The sequence below is a fragment of the Gorilla gorilla genome, chromosome 20, assembly GCF_029281585.2.
Source record: "Gorilla gorilla gorilla isolate KB3781 chromosome 20, NHGRI_mGorGor1-v2.1_pri, whole genome shotgun sequence".
Taxonomy (NCBI): Eukaryota; Metazoa; Chordata; class Mammalia; order Primates; family Hominidae; genus Gorilla; species Gorilla gorilla.
Window position 1 is genome coordinate 7,228,841 of NC_073244.2, and position 16,430 is coordinate 7,245,270.

A 16,430-nucleotide genomic window follows, 5' to 3' on the forward strand; every position below is an offset into this window, starting at 1 on the left:
CCCCACCCTGGCCGCCGAGGGGCGGGGCGCGGCGGGTCCGGGGCGGCCGCGGCTCCATGGGGCTCCTGGGGCTCCTGAGCCTGCTGCACTCGGCCTTCTTCGGGGACCAGGTAGGGCGCGTGGGTCGGGCCGTTGGGGAGGGCTCCGGGCCGCGCAGGAACGGGGCGGGGTCCACACCGCGGGAACAGCGGGCGCGGCGGCGGGGGGCGCATGGGGCGAGCGCGCGGAGGCTGCAGAGTCGGGGGTCTAGTGCCGTCGCCGTAGAGACTGTTGCCGGGGAAACCGCCTCGGGAGGCTGGCGGGGATGGAAGCCCCTCGTGCGCCGCTGCGACCCCCAGCCCCGGGTCTGCGCAAGCGCAGGGCTTGCCCAGCCCAGCCCTAGGCCTCTGCAGGAGACCCTCGGACCCCTCCTCACTGCGCCGACGCGGAGGCTGCGCCAGCTGGGGCGGCGGGGGCGGCTGCGGGGGCATCCTGCGGAGGCTCGGCCCTGCGCAGGGTGGGGGCCTGGGCCACGCCCTGCGCTTCTTTGGGCCTCAGTTTCCCCTTCTGGGCGCGAGCGTATGGCCTGCTTTGACGTTCGCCGCCGCTGCTGTTCGTATCCGTCCGCTTCCGACCCCAGCGCTTCTCCAGCCTCCGGAATCGTCTGAATTTCGCGGCTGTGACATCCCTCATTGGAGGGGAAACTGAGGCTGGGGGGTGCAACGGGGAGCCCAAGGTCACGCTTCGAGGCCGGAGCCTCGTTGCGGAGCTAAGGCTCCCGCAAGAGAACGCGGGGCGGGGGCCGGGGAGCTGTCCGCGGTGCTGACGGAGGCGCACGTCTGCCGACTCGCCGCCGGGGAAACTGAGGCCCATAGCGGCGGTCAGGCTTCAGGGCGCGGCCTGGACCGGCCTACCCACCCCACCCTCCCCCACCTCCGGTGGCCTCACCGGTCAGGGCTCTGCCCGGCCACCCAGCCGGCGGCGGGCCGTCTCTATCCTCCCGCGATGACCTGGTGCCTTCTCTGTCCCCACCCAGCTCCCGATGGGGCCCGCCCCTGTTTCTGCCTCTAGCCCCTGGCACAGAGGAGGCATCAAGGGGGCGGGGACAGCTCGAGGTCAGACTCAGAAGGCTCAAAGACACTCCAAGAGTGAGCCGTGTGCCAGGCTGTGGACTTGCAGGGAGGTGTCACAGGACAGGGGTGGGGGAGTGAGCATTTCATGGAACTTCCCCTTTAGCCCAGCAGCAGTAGGGGGCGTGGAGGACCCCAGGGAGGAGCCTAGGTCGGGGTCTTGGGCTAGGCCCTGCGTTCTGCAATGGGAGAAGGGGGAGACCTCTCTCAGTCTCCTGAAGTCCTAGGGGGCTGTGGGGGTTTCTTGAGGCTCTGAAATGTCTGGTGATGTCTGAGTGTGGCTGTGGTTCAAGGATTTACAGGGTCGAGGATTTTAGTGTGTGGGGGGGGATTGTTCAGGGACATAATGTTTTGTAGATTTGGGGCCAAGGGCATCTTGTCTTGGGGTCTCAGCCCTCCAGGCCCTGGCCACCCCCAGAGGGATAAGAAGGGAGGCTCAGTGTCACTCCGGAGGCCTGGCTGGAACAGGTGAACTCAGGCAACACGTTCCCTGGCCCAGGCCTCAGTTTCCCCATGTATACAAGGACAGGACTGACCTTGGATCCCCCAAACCCCTGCCTGATGGGGGCCTGGGGAGCTGAGACATCTGAAACTACACAGGGAGGTGGGACTTAGTTCCTCTTTGGGGGGGAGGCAGGGATTATCCAACCCACCCTTCAGTAAACAAGACTGGAAACGGAGGCCAGAGAGAGACATGCCCAGGGGGACACAGGGACAACAAGGCTGAGCTGAAGCCAGGGCCCTGGGCTCTGCATCCCCCACCCCATTTCAGCCTCGCCCAGCTCTGCCCCGGCTTGACCTGTCAAACCCCACGACGCGCCCTACCCCATGGCTCCACCAGACACCCCCTGTGTCCCAAGCATGCATTGATCTTCCCTCAGCCTGGAACGCCTCTCCTCCTGATCACTGCTGTTCACTTCTCAGGGCAGCCTTCCAGCCTCCAGAAAAAAATCCCCTTCGAGGCGGGCGGATCATGAGGTCAGGAGTTTGAGACCAGCCCAACCAACACGGTGAAACCCCCTCTCTATTAAAAATACAAAAATTAGCTGGCATGGTGGCACATGCCTGTAATCCCAGTTACTGAGGAGTCTGAGGCAGGAGAATCACTTGAACCCAGGAGGCGGAGGTTGTGGTGAGCCGAGATCGCGCCACTGCACTCCAGCCTGGGGGACAGAGCAAGACTCCATCTGAAAAAAAAAAAAAAAAAAAAAAGGCCGGGCGCGGTGGCTCACGCCTGTAATCCCAGCACTTTGGGAGGCCGAGGTGGGCAGATCACGAGGTCAGGAGATCGAGACCATCCTGGCTAATGCGGTGCAACCCCGTCTCTACTAAAAAATACAAAAAATTAGCCTGGGCGTGGTGGCGGGCGCCTGTAGTCCCAGCTACTCGGGAGGCTGAGGCAGGAGAATGGCGTGAACCTGGGAGGCGGAGCTTGCAGTGAGCCGAGATCGCGCCACTGCACTCCAGCCTGGGCTACAGAGCAAGACTCCGTCTCAAAAAAAAAAAAGAAAAAAGAAAAGATCCCCTGTGTCTGCCCACTGCATTGCCTCCCCAGGCCCGACCAGTGGGGACAGCTGCGTCCAGCTCTGGGGGCTCCCAGACAGCCAGGCCGAAGGGCTCTCAGCCCCTGGCAGTGCTGGCCCAGGACAAGGCCCTCGGGTCTTCAGCTCAAGGCCCAACAGGAAACAGCACGGGTCCTCCCTTGCCTTTGTCTGCGGGGCCTTGAATACTCGGACCTTCCCACCCTCTCCTGTCATTCCCTGCACCAGCCCTTGCAGAATCTTCCGCCTCCTCCCCATTTTACAGAGGAGGAAACCGAGGATTGAGCGGCGAATGATTTGCCCTGCCTGCCCAGCACGGAAAAAAATCACTCTTCTGGCCCCAGTCGCCTCCCTTTCTGTGCTGTGAGTCTGTGTCCAGAGCAGGAAGGGCTGCTCCGAGCTGCAGGTACGGGCTCTGTGTGTTAAACCTTCAAATGGCTTCCAGGGACTCATGGAGCATCCAGGACACCTGGAGATGGCGACTCCTGGGACCCCTGGCCCTTCCCTCCTCTGGCCTTCGGTCCGTGAGGGTGAATTAAGTGTGCGACCGACCAGGGGCAGAGACACATGGAGACAGAGATTGAGAGACAGAGAACAGAGGGGGAGACAGAAAGAGAGAGGGACATGAAGAGCAACGGAGTTACAGGAGGACCTGACGCTCCGTTGGGGAGACAGGGAGAAATGTGGGGAGATGCAGCGTCCCCGGTGCTCCCCAGTGGCCCTGCCCCTCCTCCCCTCTCCCCTCCCCACCAGGCAGGACCCTCAGGGAGCTCCAGCCTGGACCCGAACCCTGTCCCGCCCTGACGCATCTGCACCAGGCCAGGCTGGACCTGTGGGGTGGGTGCAGGCCTGGCCCCAGCCCGGCCACTGCCCTGGAAACCCCTCCCCCGCCAAGATGCTGATGTAACATCCAGGATTTGATGTTTTACTCTCCAATTCTGCAAATCCAGACGCAGGAGGTTTTAAGAGGCCGTTGCACCCAGCAATAAAGTGCGGGACACAGGAATCTTGGTCCTCGGGGCACCCCCTTCCCTCGGGGGGGTTTCGCCCCCCGCACTCACGGCCCCTGAGCCCGCGCGGAGGCCCGACGCCCCGCGGCCGACGCCGGTCCCCGCCCCGGGCCGCCATTGGCTGTTGCCATGGCACCAGCCCGTCTTCCCGCGCCCTCATTGGCTGTCTCACCCGCATCCCTCATCCCGCATCCTCCCCCGCTCGCGGTGGTCTCGCCCAGCGCTAGGAGCGGCAGCGCCGCCTGCCCAGGCCCGGACCGGGCTTTGTCCTCCCCGGAACCCCTGCCCGCGCCGCGGAGACCGCGGAGCCCGCGCGCTCCGAGGCCACCCCGGGCCGGGATTTCCGGTGGGGCCCGCGGAGCTGCGCAGAGGGAGGAGGCCCCAGACCCGGGCGCCCCGCGAGCCCAGCTGCAAGTAAGCGGGTGTGTGTCCTCGGGGAGGAGGGCAGGGGGCGCGACCTCCGCCTCGCGTCGAGGTTTCCATCCCTGTCTCTCAGCATTGCCCGTCAGCACAGACTCTGGACCCTCCATTTCCCCAGAGTGGGAGCTGGAGGGGAAACTGAGTCCCGGTGAGCTGGGCGTCAGCGTTTCTGCAGCCGGTCCTGCGCACACACCCACTCACGGGCTTCATCATCCGGACCTCCCTGAGGTGATCGGAGGAAGGGATGGGCAGGCCAGTGGTGTGTCTTCGGGGGTGTTGCTGCACCTCTCTGGGTGTCAGTTTCCCTCTCTGGAAAGAGGGGGTTTGGATTAAAGGAAGGAGAAAGGCCCCTTTGGGCCTGGCTTCCCATACCTGTGCTTCCCTCCCCTGAAACGCAGCCCACTCAATAAGACCAGCCCCCAGTCATGGTGCCTTCAGGGAGTGATCGCTCAGGAAGGCCCCCAGGAGGCTACACGATGCAACCTGGGGGTGAAAGTAGGCAGAAGAGCTTCGTGGAAGAAGCTGCACTGTGTGGGATGGCAGGACCTAGAAAAGGTGCTCTAGGCAGGGCAACTGCACGTGCAAAGGCCTGAGAGAAGAGAGCCTCCAGCCTCTAAGTGAGTCGCGGTGTACATGGAGGAGTCGGAGCGTATCCTCAGGGCACTGGGGAGCCATGGAAGGTGTTTGAGCTTGGGAGAAATGGGATCTCACTTGTGACATTTAAAGCTCCCTCTGGCTGTGCACGGGGGACTGAGGGAGGTCAGGAAGAGGCTGATCAGAATGTCCTGACAGAGGGGCGTCAGGAGCTGGGGGAGGCACGATCCCACTGGGCAGAGCTTGGAGGGACTAGCTCAGTCTGATGAGGATGCAGAAATGACCACCGAATGTGGGGAGAGGGAAGGTGTCTGAGGCTTGGCTTGGGTCAGCTGAGAAGAGCCATGTAGGGGAGGCCTGGGTTTGGGGAGCAGGAGGCAGACGTGTGTTGCTTTGCACGTCATCTGGTCCTTCCACCTGGCTGGGCATGGGATGGTGACCTCAGCTGGAACATGGGGCTCGAGCCAGACCCCAGGGTCTCCCTGCGTGTAGCCCCCAACCCCAAGCCTGATCCCCACCGGAGACCTGAACAGCCTTGGACATCATCGGATCAGGGTGGGAGGCGACGGCTGCCAGCCTCTGCCACCTGACTTCCAGTCCCTGTGCCCCTCCCACCCTGCCCTTGGGCACTCCTGCCCTGCAGGTTCCTCAGAGGGGCAACCCAAGGCCAGAGAGGGGCGGGTCTTGTCGGGCCTCCAGCCTGGACTTTCCAGCCCCTCTGGGGCAGCATCTGGGTGCCAGACCTCGGTTCCTAGGGCCTCGTTTCTCCCTCTGGGAACAGCCAAATAGTGGCCCCTGAGACTCGGGACAGACCAAGAAGGAGCCAGATGACATGGCAAGCCACACACTGCGTCCCCTGAGCCGGACGGGACAGCCCGATTCCATCCTCCCACCTGCGACTGAGCCCCCACCCCTACTCCTGTCCCAGCTGCGCCCCTGGTGACATTTGGGTGGGAGGGGAGGGGATGAGGGGGCACCTGGGGGTCAGAGAACAAATGACGGGTGAATACATGTGTGTGGCCAGGTGGAGGAGGGAGGGGAGGAGCAGGTGGGCCGGACAGGGCCGGTGTGAGGAGGGGGCTCAGGCTGGCAGGGGGAGGTGGCAGAGGGATGGGCTGCCATTGGTGCGTCTGAGACAAAGGCGGAGGGAGGAGGCGAGCGCTGATGGGAAAGGAACAAAGAGGGAAGGGGGGCGTGAAGGGGGGCTCCGGCGGGAGGGCCGAGCCGAGGGAGGAGGCGCCGGCCAGCTGGACAGAGGGAGGAGGCCAGGCCGGAGCCAGAAGACGGCCAGAGGCACAAAGAAGCCAGCGGCACTGGCAGAGTCAACGGATGGGGCAGGGGCTGCCGGGGCCAGCAGGGACCAGCTGAAGGCTGCGCAGGGGGTGCGGGCCACACAGGTAGCCACCCTGAGCCCAGCCACCAATGGAGGGTCGTGGGGCTGCTGCGGTGATGGCGGTGGGCTTGGGTCCATCTGTCCTGCCGTTTCTGCACAGCTTAGGTGTCACCCACTGGCCTTCGTGGTGTTTTCATTGTCCATCGGCAGGGACAGCTGGTGGTCTGTCCGCCCCGCGTGTCTGGCTGTCAGCCTCTGGGCAGGCTTGCTTTTATGGGGGAGGGTCCTGTCTGTCTGTCTGTCGCCCTCTCTGGCTGTGAGCCTGGGGGTGCTGGGCTGGCCAGTCGGCTTGCTGGGTTAGGCTGTACCAGCTGTCTGTGTGTTTGTCCGGCTGTCAGGATGTGTCCTGGGGGCTGGGAAGGAGAGGCCGACCCATCGTCTGTCGGTCGACTGGTCAGTGGGACGTTCAGCTGTCTGTACGTCTGTCTGCTGGCCCCTCTGTCTCCCGTTGGGGCCACCTCTCACTCCACCTGCCCCTCTGTGCCCTGGATTGCCTGGCGAGCACCACGTGGGCCTGTACTTGTCCACACCAGTGACTCCTGCCTGAGACCCCCCCAACCCAGGATCAGGCAGGACGGCTGGGGCTTAGGTCAGGGGCCGTCTGTCCGGAAGGCATCACCGCGCCCTCCCCAGACCATCAGCTGAACCCTCTGACCCTGTGATCCCAGACGCTGCAGGAGCTGAAGATGGCGAGCTCCGTGGCGCCCTACGAGCAGCTGGTACGGCAGGTGGAGGCCTTGAAGGCTGAGAACAGCCACCTGAGGCAGGAGCTAAGGGACAACTCCAGCCACCTATCCAAGCTGGAGACAGAGACGTCGGGCATGAAGGTGGGGGCCTACATGGAGGAGGTGGGCTAGGGTCCCGGGGTGGTGCCCCCCGGCAGCCCAGTGCAGTGGCTGATGGCTTCCCGCCCCTGCAGGAGGTCCTGAAGCACCTACAGGGAAAACTGGAGCAGGAGGCCCGAGTGCTGGTGTCCTCGGGGCAGACGGAGGTGCTGGAGCAGCTGAAGGGTGAGCGGTGGGGCCACCCGCAGAGGGAGTGGGGGAGGCTGGAGGGAAAGGCAGGCAGGGCCGCTGACCCCCGCCCTGTCCCCGCCCATCCAGCCCTACAGATGGACATCACCAGCCTGTACAACCTCAAGTTCCAGCCGCCCACCCTGGGCCCGGAGCCTGCCGCCCGGACCCCCGAGGGCAGCCCAGTACACGGCTCCGGGCACTCCAAGGACAGCTTTGGGGAGCTGAGCCGGGCCACCATCCGGCTGCTGGAGGAACTGGACCGGGAACGGTGAGTGGGCGTGGGAACCCAGCCTCGGGCAGCTGGAGCATGACTTGGTCCCCAGCGGGCTCTGCCCTCTAATTCGCCCACCCGCATATGTCTCCGCCCACACCTCACACGCCCCGCCCACTTGCATATGGCACCGCCCACCGAACAACCCCGCCCACCTCGGAGCTTCGTCCCCACGTGGCCTCCCTTCCCCTCTCCAGCCCTGCTGACCTCTGCTGGAGTTCAGAGAGGATGGGGGACGTTCCTGGCTGAGGGAAAGGCTCCTTGGAGACGTCCCCAGGGGTCCGCGACACGCAGGCGTCGCCAGGGACCGGGCTGTGTCCCGTGCCAGGGCTCAGCCAGGCCTGGAGCCAGGCGGGCTCAAAGCAGTCTTTGTAGAGAGCTGTGGCCCAAGAAACGTGGGCTCAGGGCCAGCAGAGGGAGGCAGGGTCCGGGCGCCCTGTGCAGCTGGGAGGGGTCATGTGGGGTCAGATGGGGCCATTGAAGAGCAGCATGGGGTTGTCTGTGCTCTGCTGTGGGACCTCACTCAGCTCCCCTAAACCCTCCCAGCCTAAGACTCCTGCCCTGTAAAATGGGAATGGCCGTGTCTCCCATGAGGTTAAGGGAAACCTCTGTTGCACCTGGAGCACTTTGAGCCTGAAGCTACCTTGTAAGCTGGAGGGAGGTTAGCAAGTATGGGAGAAGTGTTAGACGCAGGACAGCCTCCCTCAGTCTTTCTTCAAGGAGGAGAATTTCCAAAGGAATTGCTTTCTCTCTCTTTTTTTGTTTAGTACATATAGTTTGAAACAGGGTCTCACTCTGTCACCCAGGCTGGAGTGCAGTGGTAATGATCATCGCTCACTGCAGCCTCAAACTCCCGGGTTCAGGTGATTCTCCCACCTCAGCTTCCCATGTCAGGGAGTAGCTGAGACCACAGGTGCACACCATCATGCCTGGCTAATTTTTTGTACTTTTTTTTTTTTTTTTTTTTTGAGATGGAGTCTTGCTCTGTTGCCTGGGCTGGAGTGCAGTGGCGCGATCTCCGCTCACTGCAAGCTCTGCCTCCCAGGTTCACACCATTCTCCCACCTCAGCCTCCCGAGTAGCTGGGACTACAGGTGCCCGCCACCACGCCCAGCTGATTTTGTTTTTGTATTGTTAGTAGAGACGGGGTTTCACCGTGTTAGCCAGGATGGTCTCGATCTCCTGACCTCGTGATCTGCCTGCCTCAGCCTCTCAAAGTGCTGGGATTACAGGCGTGAGCCACTACGCCCGGCCGGCTATTTTTATATTTTTTATTTTTATTTTTTCCTTTTTAGAGAGGGGGTCTCGCTATGTTGCCGAGACTGTTTTCTCTCCTTTAATTTTTTTGCATCCCCCAATTAATTTCAATACCCACCCCCCCGCCTTACCCTAGCTCGGGGAGCGCCACGGGAGAGACATTGTCATGTTGCCTGTTAAACTTGGCATACAGTAAGCGCCAACGAGTGATTACAAATATCAAAATAAACACACACACACGGCGCCGCCCTCTGAGCCCGCCCCCGCTGACTTGCTCCCCAGGTGTTTCCTGCTGAATGAGATTGAGAAGGAGGAGAAGGAGAAGCTCTGGTACTACTCTCAGCTGCAGGGCCTGTCCAAGCGCCTGGACGAGCTGCCGCACGTGGAGACGGTGAGCCGGCCCGGGAGCCAGGGGGCAGCGCGCCCGCCCCACTCAGGATGCGGGAAGCGGCGTGGGGGAGGAACGGGGCCTGGCCCGGGCGCCCCTCACCGTGGCCCGCCCGCCTGCCTTTGCCAGCAGTTCTCGATGCAGATGGACCTGATCCGGCAGCAGCTTGAGTTCGAGGCCCAGCACATCCGCTCGCTGATGGAGGAGCGCTTCGGCACCTCGGACGAGATGGTGCAGCGGGCACAGGTGCGGCGGTGGGCGGGGTGGCGCGGCGGTAGGCGGGGCCCTGCGCCAGTGGGCAAATCAGAGTGCAGATATTATGGGCGGGGTCTGGGGTAATGGGAGGAGTCTTATGCCTCCTGGGTTGGGGGGCGCGGGTTCTGGTTCAGGAGGCGGGGCCAGAAGCTGGAGGTGTTGGTGGGTGGAGTCAGGAGGCTCAGAGCCTGAGCACAAGGGCGGTGGGGTGCGACAGTGGAAGGTGGCATGGCCTGTGGGCAGGGCCAGATCAGCAGGTGGGTGGGGCCTAGAAGGACGAGGTCTAGGTTCTGGGTGGAGCCCAAATGGGAAGTGGGAGGAGTCAGAGCCTGGGATGGACTAGGTAAGGGCGGGGTTTAGACAGTGGGTGGGGTCATATATTAGGTGGCAGGGCTTAGGGAGCTGGCAGGGCTGGATCAGGGAGAAGGCAGAGTCAGAGCCCAGGGCGAAGTCATCCCAGGAAGAGGTAGGGTCAGGGCCTGGGGCGGGGTTATCAGGAAGAGGCGGGGTCAGAGCCCAGGGTGGGGTCATCCCAGGGAGAGGCGGGGTCAGAGCCGGGGGCGGGGTCAGCTCCAGCACTCGCCCTCGTGTGGTCCTGAGCAGATCCGCGCCTCGCGCCTGGAGCAGATTGACAAGGAGCTGCTGGAGGCGCAGGACCGAGTGCAGCAGACGGAGCCCCAGGTACCGGGTGGGGCAGAGCCAGGGCCCAGGGGTGGTGTCGGCCCAGGCAGAACGGGGCTGCTCGAGTTCTGCCCGCCCCCGCCCACATCATCACGGGTGAGCAGACTGGGTGCTCTTTGGGGTGCTCTGGGACTGTACCCCCGACCCTGGTGCTCTCCCTGCAGGCCTTGCTGGCGGTGAAGTCCGTGCCGGTGGACGAGGACCCCGAGACAGAGGTCCCCACACACCCTGAGGATGGCACCCCTCAGCCGGGCAACAGCAAGGTGAGGGGGAGGGTGGAACGGGAGCTGGCGCAGCTGTCTGGGCTGGAAGGGGGATCAGGTCTGCATCCTCGCCAGTGGTGGTGCCCTACCATGCCTCCATCCAGCACCCCCTCGGGTGTAGGAAGGCCCCTCTGGCGTGCGGCTCATGCAGAAGCTGCGGGCCTGGCGAGGTGGATGGGGAAATACGTCCCGTAGCGGGGGCTGAGTGGGGCACCATAGACGTCCCCGTGGAGCCCCTTGGCTGTGCGCTGCCACCCTAGGAATGCCAGGTGAGGGGGGGGCCCAGCCTCCCCGAAGCACGTGTGCAGCCTCCTAGCGTCCCCTCATCCGTCCCCAGGTGGGCGTGGGGCTGCCCTTGGGGACGGGGCAGGGGTCACAGGGCTCCGACCGGGTTTCCAGGTGTGCGGGGGGCAGGTGAGGGACCCCACCCTGACCCTGCCCTCCCCCCAGGTGGAGGTGGTCTTCTGGCTGTTGTCCATGTTGGCGACGCGCGACCAGGAGGATACAGCGCGCACGCTGCTGGCCATGTCCAGCTCGCCCGAGAGCTGCGTGGCCATGCGCCGCTCGGGCTGTCTGCCTCTGCTGCTGCAAATCCTCCACGGCACCGAGGCTGCGGTCGGGGGTCGTGCCGGGGCCCCAGGAGCACCGGGCGCCAAGGACGCACGCATGCGCGCCAACGCGGCGCTGCACAACATCGTCTTCTCGCAGCCGGACCAGGGCCTGGCGCGCAAGGAGATGCGCGTCCTGCACGTGCTGGAGCAGATCCGGGCCTACTGCGAGACCTGCTGGGACTGGCTGCAGGCCCGAGACGGCGGGCCTGAGGGAGGCAGCGCCGGCAGCGGTGAGTGCCTGGCCTGGTGGGCCCCCTCCGCGCAATTAACGTGCAGCTAGGGCTTCCCGGGGGATGGGCGACTAGGACCTCCAGCCTTTGCTGCCTGCCTTCTGGCATTGGAGGCTGCAGTACCAGGCTCTGGCCGAGGCCTGTGGGGGCATTTGACGTTGGGAAAAGACCCGCCCATGATTGTACCTGGCGCAGAGTAAACGCTCGGGAAGTCGCTGAATGCATGGACGGATCGTGGGTAACTCTGGAAAGTTGGGTGCAGACTTTGAGATTCTTTTTTTGCAGTTGATCGCAAAGTTAGTTAATATGGGGGCCGGGCGCTGTGACTCACACCCGTGATCCCAGCACTTTGGAAGGCGGAAGCAGGAGAATTGCTTGAGCCCAGGAATTTGGGGCTGCAGTGAGCTGAGATCATGCTACTGCACTCCAGTCTGGACAACAGAGCGAGACCCTGTCTCGTCAGTTTTATTTTTAAAAAGGGCAGAAGCACAGCTGAAAGGTGTGGTGCTCCAGGAACTACCTCGCCTCCCTTCCCAAGGCTGAGAGAGAGAGGCCACCCCATCATCCCATCTTAGAGAGGCGGGGAAAGGAAGTCCCAGCTTTGCAGCCATTTGCAAAGCTCCCGGGATCCTTCAGGCCTGGGGCGGGCAGGTTGCGGGGGGGGGGACCTTCGGGAGTCACCTGGGACATTTCCTGGGAATGGGGGCTCTGATCTGGTCCCTGTGCCCACAGCCCCGATCCCCATTGAGCCGCAGATCTGCCAGGCCACCTGTGCTGTTATGAAGCTGTCCTTTGACGAGGAGTACCGCCGTGCCATGAACGAGCTAGGTGAGTGTCCCAGGTCCTCTGGGAAGCCATCCTCCAGCCCCTGAACAGGTGGTGGCTCCTCGGCCGCTAAAGGGACAGAGGCTGTGTCATCTGAGTTTGTGTGGTCAGGGCTGGGGATTGGAGCCCGGAGAGGGACAGACTCCCTGCAGTCACATAGCACCTCTCCTGAATGGACCGTCACCCTGGGCCCTCTGTCCCCATGAGCTGCGTGTGGCCTCCCGATCTGGTCTGAGGCCTCGGGGGTGACTTTCAGCCCTAAGTTCCCTGGGGCTCAGAACAGGGAACGGACCAGAAGGGCAAAGATAGAAGACAGGCCCAGAATTGGAACTGTAGGGGGTGTTTTACGTTTGAGGACATTGCAACATCTTCTCTTTGTCAATATAAAAAGTAATTGAGGCCGGGCGAGGCTGCTCATACCTGTAATCCCAGCAGTTTGGGAGGCCAAGGCAGGAGGATCACTTTAGCTCAGAAGTTCGAGACCAGGCTGGGCAAAAATAGTGAGACCCCCCCCATTGCTACAAAAAAAAAAATTAGTCTCAGCTACTGGGGAGGCTGAGGTGGGAGGATCTCTTGAGCCCAGGAGGTTAAAGGTACAAGGAGCTATGATTGTGCCACCACACTCCAGACTAGGCAACAGAGCCAGACCCTGTCTCAAAAAGAAAAGTCTTGCTATAACTTTTGAGACCGAGTCTCACTCTGTTGCCCAGGCTGGAGTGCAGTGGTACAATCTCAGCTCACTGCAAACTCTGCCTCGTGAGTAGCTGGGATTACAGGTGCCCGCCACCACACCTGACTAATTTTTGTATTTTTAGTAGAGACGGGGTTTCACCGTGTTGGTCAGGCTGGTCTCAAACTCCTGGCCTCAGGTGATCCGCCCACCTCAGCCTCCCAAAGTGCCGGGATTACAGGCGCGAGCCACCACGCCCAGCCACTTTACACCTTCAAACTCTGTCCCGGTGAAACATTTCCTGCCCATCCTGTCCCCAGCCCCTGGCACCACCCCCATCCTACTTTCTGTCTCTGTGAATCTGATGGAGCTAGGGACCTCCTAGGAGTGGAATCACACAGGATTTGTCATTTTATGCCTGGCTTCTCCCACTGAGCGTGACATCCTCAAGGTGCACCTACACCATAGTCTGTTTCAGAGCCTCATTCCTTTTGAGACAGGGTCTTGCTCTGTTGCCCATGCTGGAGTGCAGTGGCGCGATCTCGGCTCACTGCAACCTCTGCCTCCCGGGTTTAAGCGATTCTCCTGCCTCAGCCTCCCAAAGTGCTGGCATTGCAGGCAGAAGGAGCCACTGCACCCGGCCAAAGCCTGGCTCCCTTCTGAGGCTGCGTGACATCCCATCGTGTGCACGGGGCACGCTGGGCTGACCCACTTGTCCTCCTATGGATGCTCTAGCTGCCCCCCACTCCTGGCTGTGTGAATCGTGCTGTGGTGAACCTGGATGTATGTGTTTCAGGCTGGAAGTTTTCTGAGATATGTCCCTAACTCACTTCCCCAAAGGGTGTCTCCACTGACCCACCCCTGCCCTGAGAACAGTCACATTTGCCTCTGTTGTCTTTGAAGAGGGAGAAAAGTGTTTTGGTGACAAGTCCTCCTCTCCCTCTGACTCACAGGCGCCATCTCCCCGTTGATTCCCTCTTTTGTAACGGGGAAGCCGGGCGAGTGAAGAGGGTGGGTGTGACCGTCACCCATCCCCACAGCCCTGTCTGTGCTGGGGATGCTGCTCTCCATCTGATGGTCTTGGGGTGGATTATTAGAGGACTCAGAGGGCCTTCCCTGAGGCACCTATCAAACAGGGCAGGGAAGAGCATTCCAGGCTGAGGGCACAACAGGTGCAGAGGCCCAGTGGCTGAAGGAAGCGTGAGCTAGGGCCAAGGGCTGACAGGAGGGGGGGGGGGGCAGTCACAGGGCACTGGGGGTACCCCTGTGGGTCTGGCAGCAGGGTGAGGCCATACCGGCTCCTGGAGGAGGTCTCAGACTTGGGCCTGGAAGGGGAACTTGAGGGCAGGTCTGGGGCATAGGGAGGGCCTCTGGGCAAGGGAGTGAGGTGCGGCGCTGGGCAGCAGGCAGGGCCGTCCCCGCCACCCACCAACCTTGTCGGTTCCTCGCAGGTGGGCTGCAGGCCGTGGCAGAGCTGCTGCAGGTTGACTATGAGATGCACAAGATGACCCGGGACCCGCTGAACCTGGCACTGCGCCGCTACGCGGGCATGACCCTCACCAACCTCACCTTTGGGGACGTTGCCAACAAGGTGCCTGGGGGCAGTGGGTGGGCTGGCACTTTCCTCATATGGTCTTCAAGGGACTGAGCCTCCTTCCAACTCATCCCAGCCTCGAAACAGCCCTGAGAGCTGGGGCCACTGGTCCCCAACTTACAGATGGGTAGACTGAGGCCCAGAGAGTGGGGTGTGGGGGGACAGGAGCCCGTGCTGAACCTCCCCACCTGGCGGTGTCCTCACGCCCACCCTGCTGCTGCCTGTGCAGAAAATGGCCCTCATCGTAGAGGGGGCCTCAGGGCCCCGAGGCTGGGTGTCTGCCCCCGTCTGGGCCTCAGTTTCCTGACCTGAGCATGGGGTAACCGTCCCCTGTAGTGGTCAGGATCAGCAGGGGTCTGAGTTTGCAGCTGCAGCACACAGACGGGGCTGGGAGGTGAGGGGCACAGTCTCCCTTGTGTCCCAACCCCGTGACCCCGGCTGCGTCACCCCCAACAGGCCACCCTGTGTGCGCGCCGCGGCTGCATGGAGGCCATCGTGGCCCAGCTGGCCTCCGACAGTGAGGAGCTCCACCAGGTACAGGGCGGGGTGCTGGGAAAGCCTTCCAGGGTGTCCCTGATAGGCAGAGGCCCCTCCCCAGCGGTGTGGTGGGCTGGCAGGGGTGTCCCGTCCGACTGTCTGCAGACTCACATTTGCTGGGGGGTTTGGGGGGCCTGGACCCTAGTCCCACCACACTTGCCCCTCACCCCGCCCAGGTGGTGTCCAGCATCCTTCGGAACTTGTCCTGGAGGGCCGACATCAACAGCAAGAAGGTGCTGAGGGAGGCGGGCAGCGTGACTGCCCTGGTGCAGTGTGTCCTGCGGGCCACCAAGGTGGGCACCCGGTGGGCGGCAGGGATGGTTCTTCAGTCACTGGAAGGAGACTGCTGGCGGCAGCGGGCGAGCTCTCTGACTTGGGAGGAAATCAAGTTGAACAGCTCACTGCTTAGCAGGTGGTCCAGCCTCAGACCGGCTGGGGCTCACTCCTCATGTCACTGCTCTTTGAAAGCAAGTGTGGGCTGGGCGCCGTGGCTCACTTGAGGTCAGGAGTTTGAGACCAGTCTGGCCAACATGGTCAGACCCCATCTCTACTAAAAAAAACAGCCGGGCATGGCGGCGGGCGCCTGTTAATCCAGCTACTCGGGAGGCTGAGGCAGGAGAATCACTTGAACCTAGGAGGCAGAGGCTGCGCCACTGCACTCCAGCCTGGGCCACAGAGCAAGACTGCGTCTCAAAGAAAACAACCTCACTGGGCCGGGCGCAGTGGCTCATGCCTGTAATCCCAGCACTTTGGGAGGCTGAGGAGGGTGGATCACGAGGTCAGGAGATCGAGACCATCCTGGCTAACACGGTGAAACCCCGTCTCTACTAAAAATACAAAAAATTAGCTGGGCGTGGTGGTGGGTGTCTGTAATCCCAGCTACTCGGGAGGCTGAGGCAGGAGAATCGCTTGAACTGGGGAGTCGGAGCCTGCAGTGAGCCGAGATCGCGTCACTGCACTCCAGCCTGGGAGACAGAGTGAGATTCCGTCTCAAACAAAAACCAAAAAACAAAAAAAACCAACTTCACTGAATGTGAGCGTGGGAGCCTTTCCTCCGGGCCACTCAGGCCCTGACCCGCCCCTCTCCCGCCCCTCGTCCAGGAGTCCACCCTGAAGAGCGTGCTGAGCGCTCTGTGGAATCTGTCTGCACACAGCACAGAGAACAAGGCGGCCATCTGCCAGGTGGATGGCGCCCTGGGCTTCCTGGTGAGCACCCTGACCTACAAGTGTCAGAGCAACTCGCTGGCCATCATCGAGAGCGGCGGCGGCATCCTCCGCAATGTGTCCAGCCTCATCGCCACCCGTGAGGACTACAGGTCGGCCCCCACCCCCCCACCTGCACACAGGCAGCTGTGCTCAGGGCGGACACAGGGCTGGGCTGGGCACTGTCCTCCCGTGAATGCATGCTCCCAAGGCTTCCCCAGGGGCTGCTATTTGCAGCATAAATATGTCCCAAATACTGCGTGAGATATACTAAAATGCAGACCTATTTATTACATTAAAATTACTTCAGGCCAGGCGCAGTGGCTCATGCCTGTAATCCCAGCACTTTGGGAGGCCGAGGCAGGCAGATCACCTGAGGTTGGGAGTTCAAGACCAGCCTGACCAACATGGAGAAAGCCTGTCCCTACTAAAAATATAAAATTAGCCAGGTGTGGTGGCGGGCACCTATAATCCCAGCTACTCGGGAGGCTGAGGCAGAAGAATCGTTTGAACCCAGGACGCGGGGGTTGCGGTGAGCTGAGATTGTGCCACTGCACTCCAGT

At 62.3% G+C, this 16,430-nt stretch overlaps 1 protein-coding gene across 6 annotated transcripts in view; it reads left to right on the forward strand.

The window, feature by feature from the left end:
- The window catches only part of APC2 (APC regulator of WNT signaling pathway 2), a 27,079-nt gene continuing 10,649 nt past the window's right edge, over window positions 1–16,430 (forward strand). Inside the window, exons 1-14 of one of the 6 annotated variants that reach the window (XM_031006721.2) lie at window positions 1–110; window positions 6,736–6,894; window positions 6,987–7,077; window positions 7,171–7,351; window positions 8,893–9,001; window positions 9,128–9,244; window positions 9,857–9,934; window positions 10,099–10,197; window positions 10,648–11,038; window positions 11,771–11,866; window positions 13,985–14,124; window positions 14,584–14,661; window positions 14,841–14,957; window positions 15,766–15,980. In XM_031006721.2, the coding sequence (XP_030862581.1) occupies window positions 57–110; window positions 6,736–6,894; window positions 6,987–7,077; window positions 7,171–7,351; window positions 8,893–9,001; window positions 9,128–9,244; window positions 9,857–9,934; window positions 10,099–10,197; window positions 10,648–11,038; window positions 11,771–11,866; window positions 13,985–14,124; window positions 14,584–14,661; window positions 14,841–14,957; window positions 15,766–15,980 (1,925 nt within the window). In that variant the 5' untranslated portion in view covers window positions 1–56. The other 5 variants (XM_055371071.1, XM_063701918.1, XM_031006722.3 and 2 more) reach the window with 5 other exon arrangements.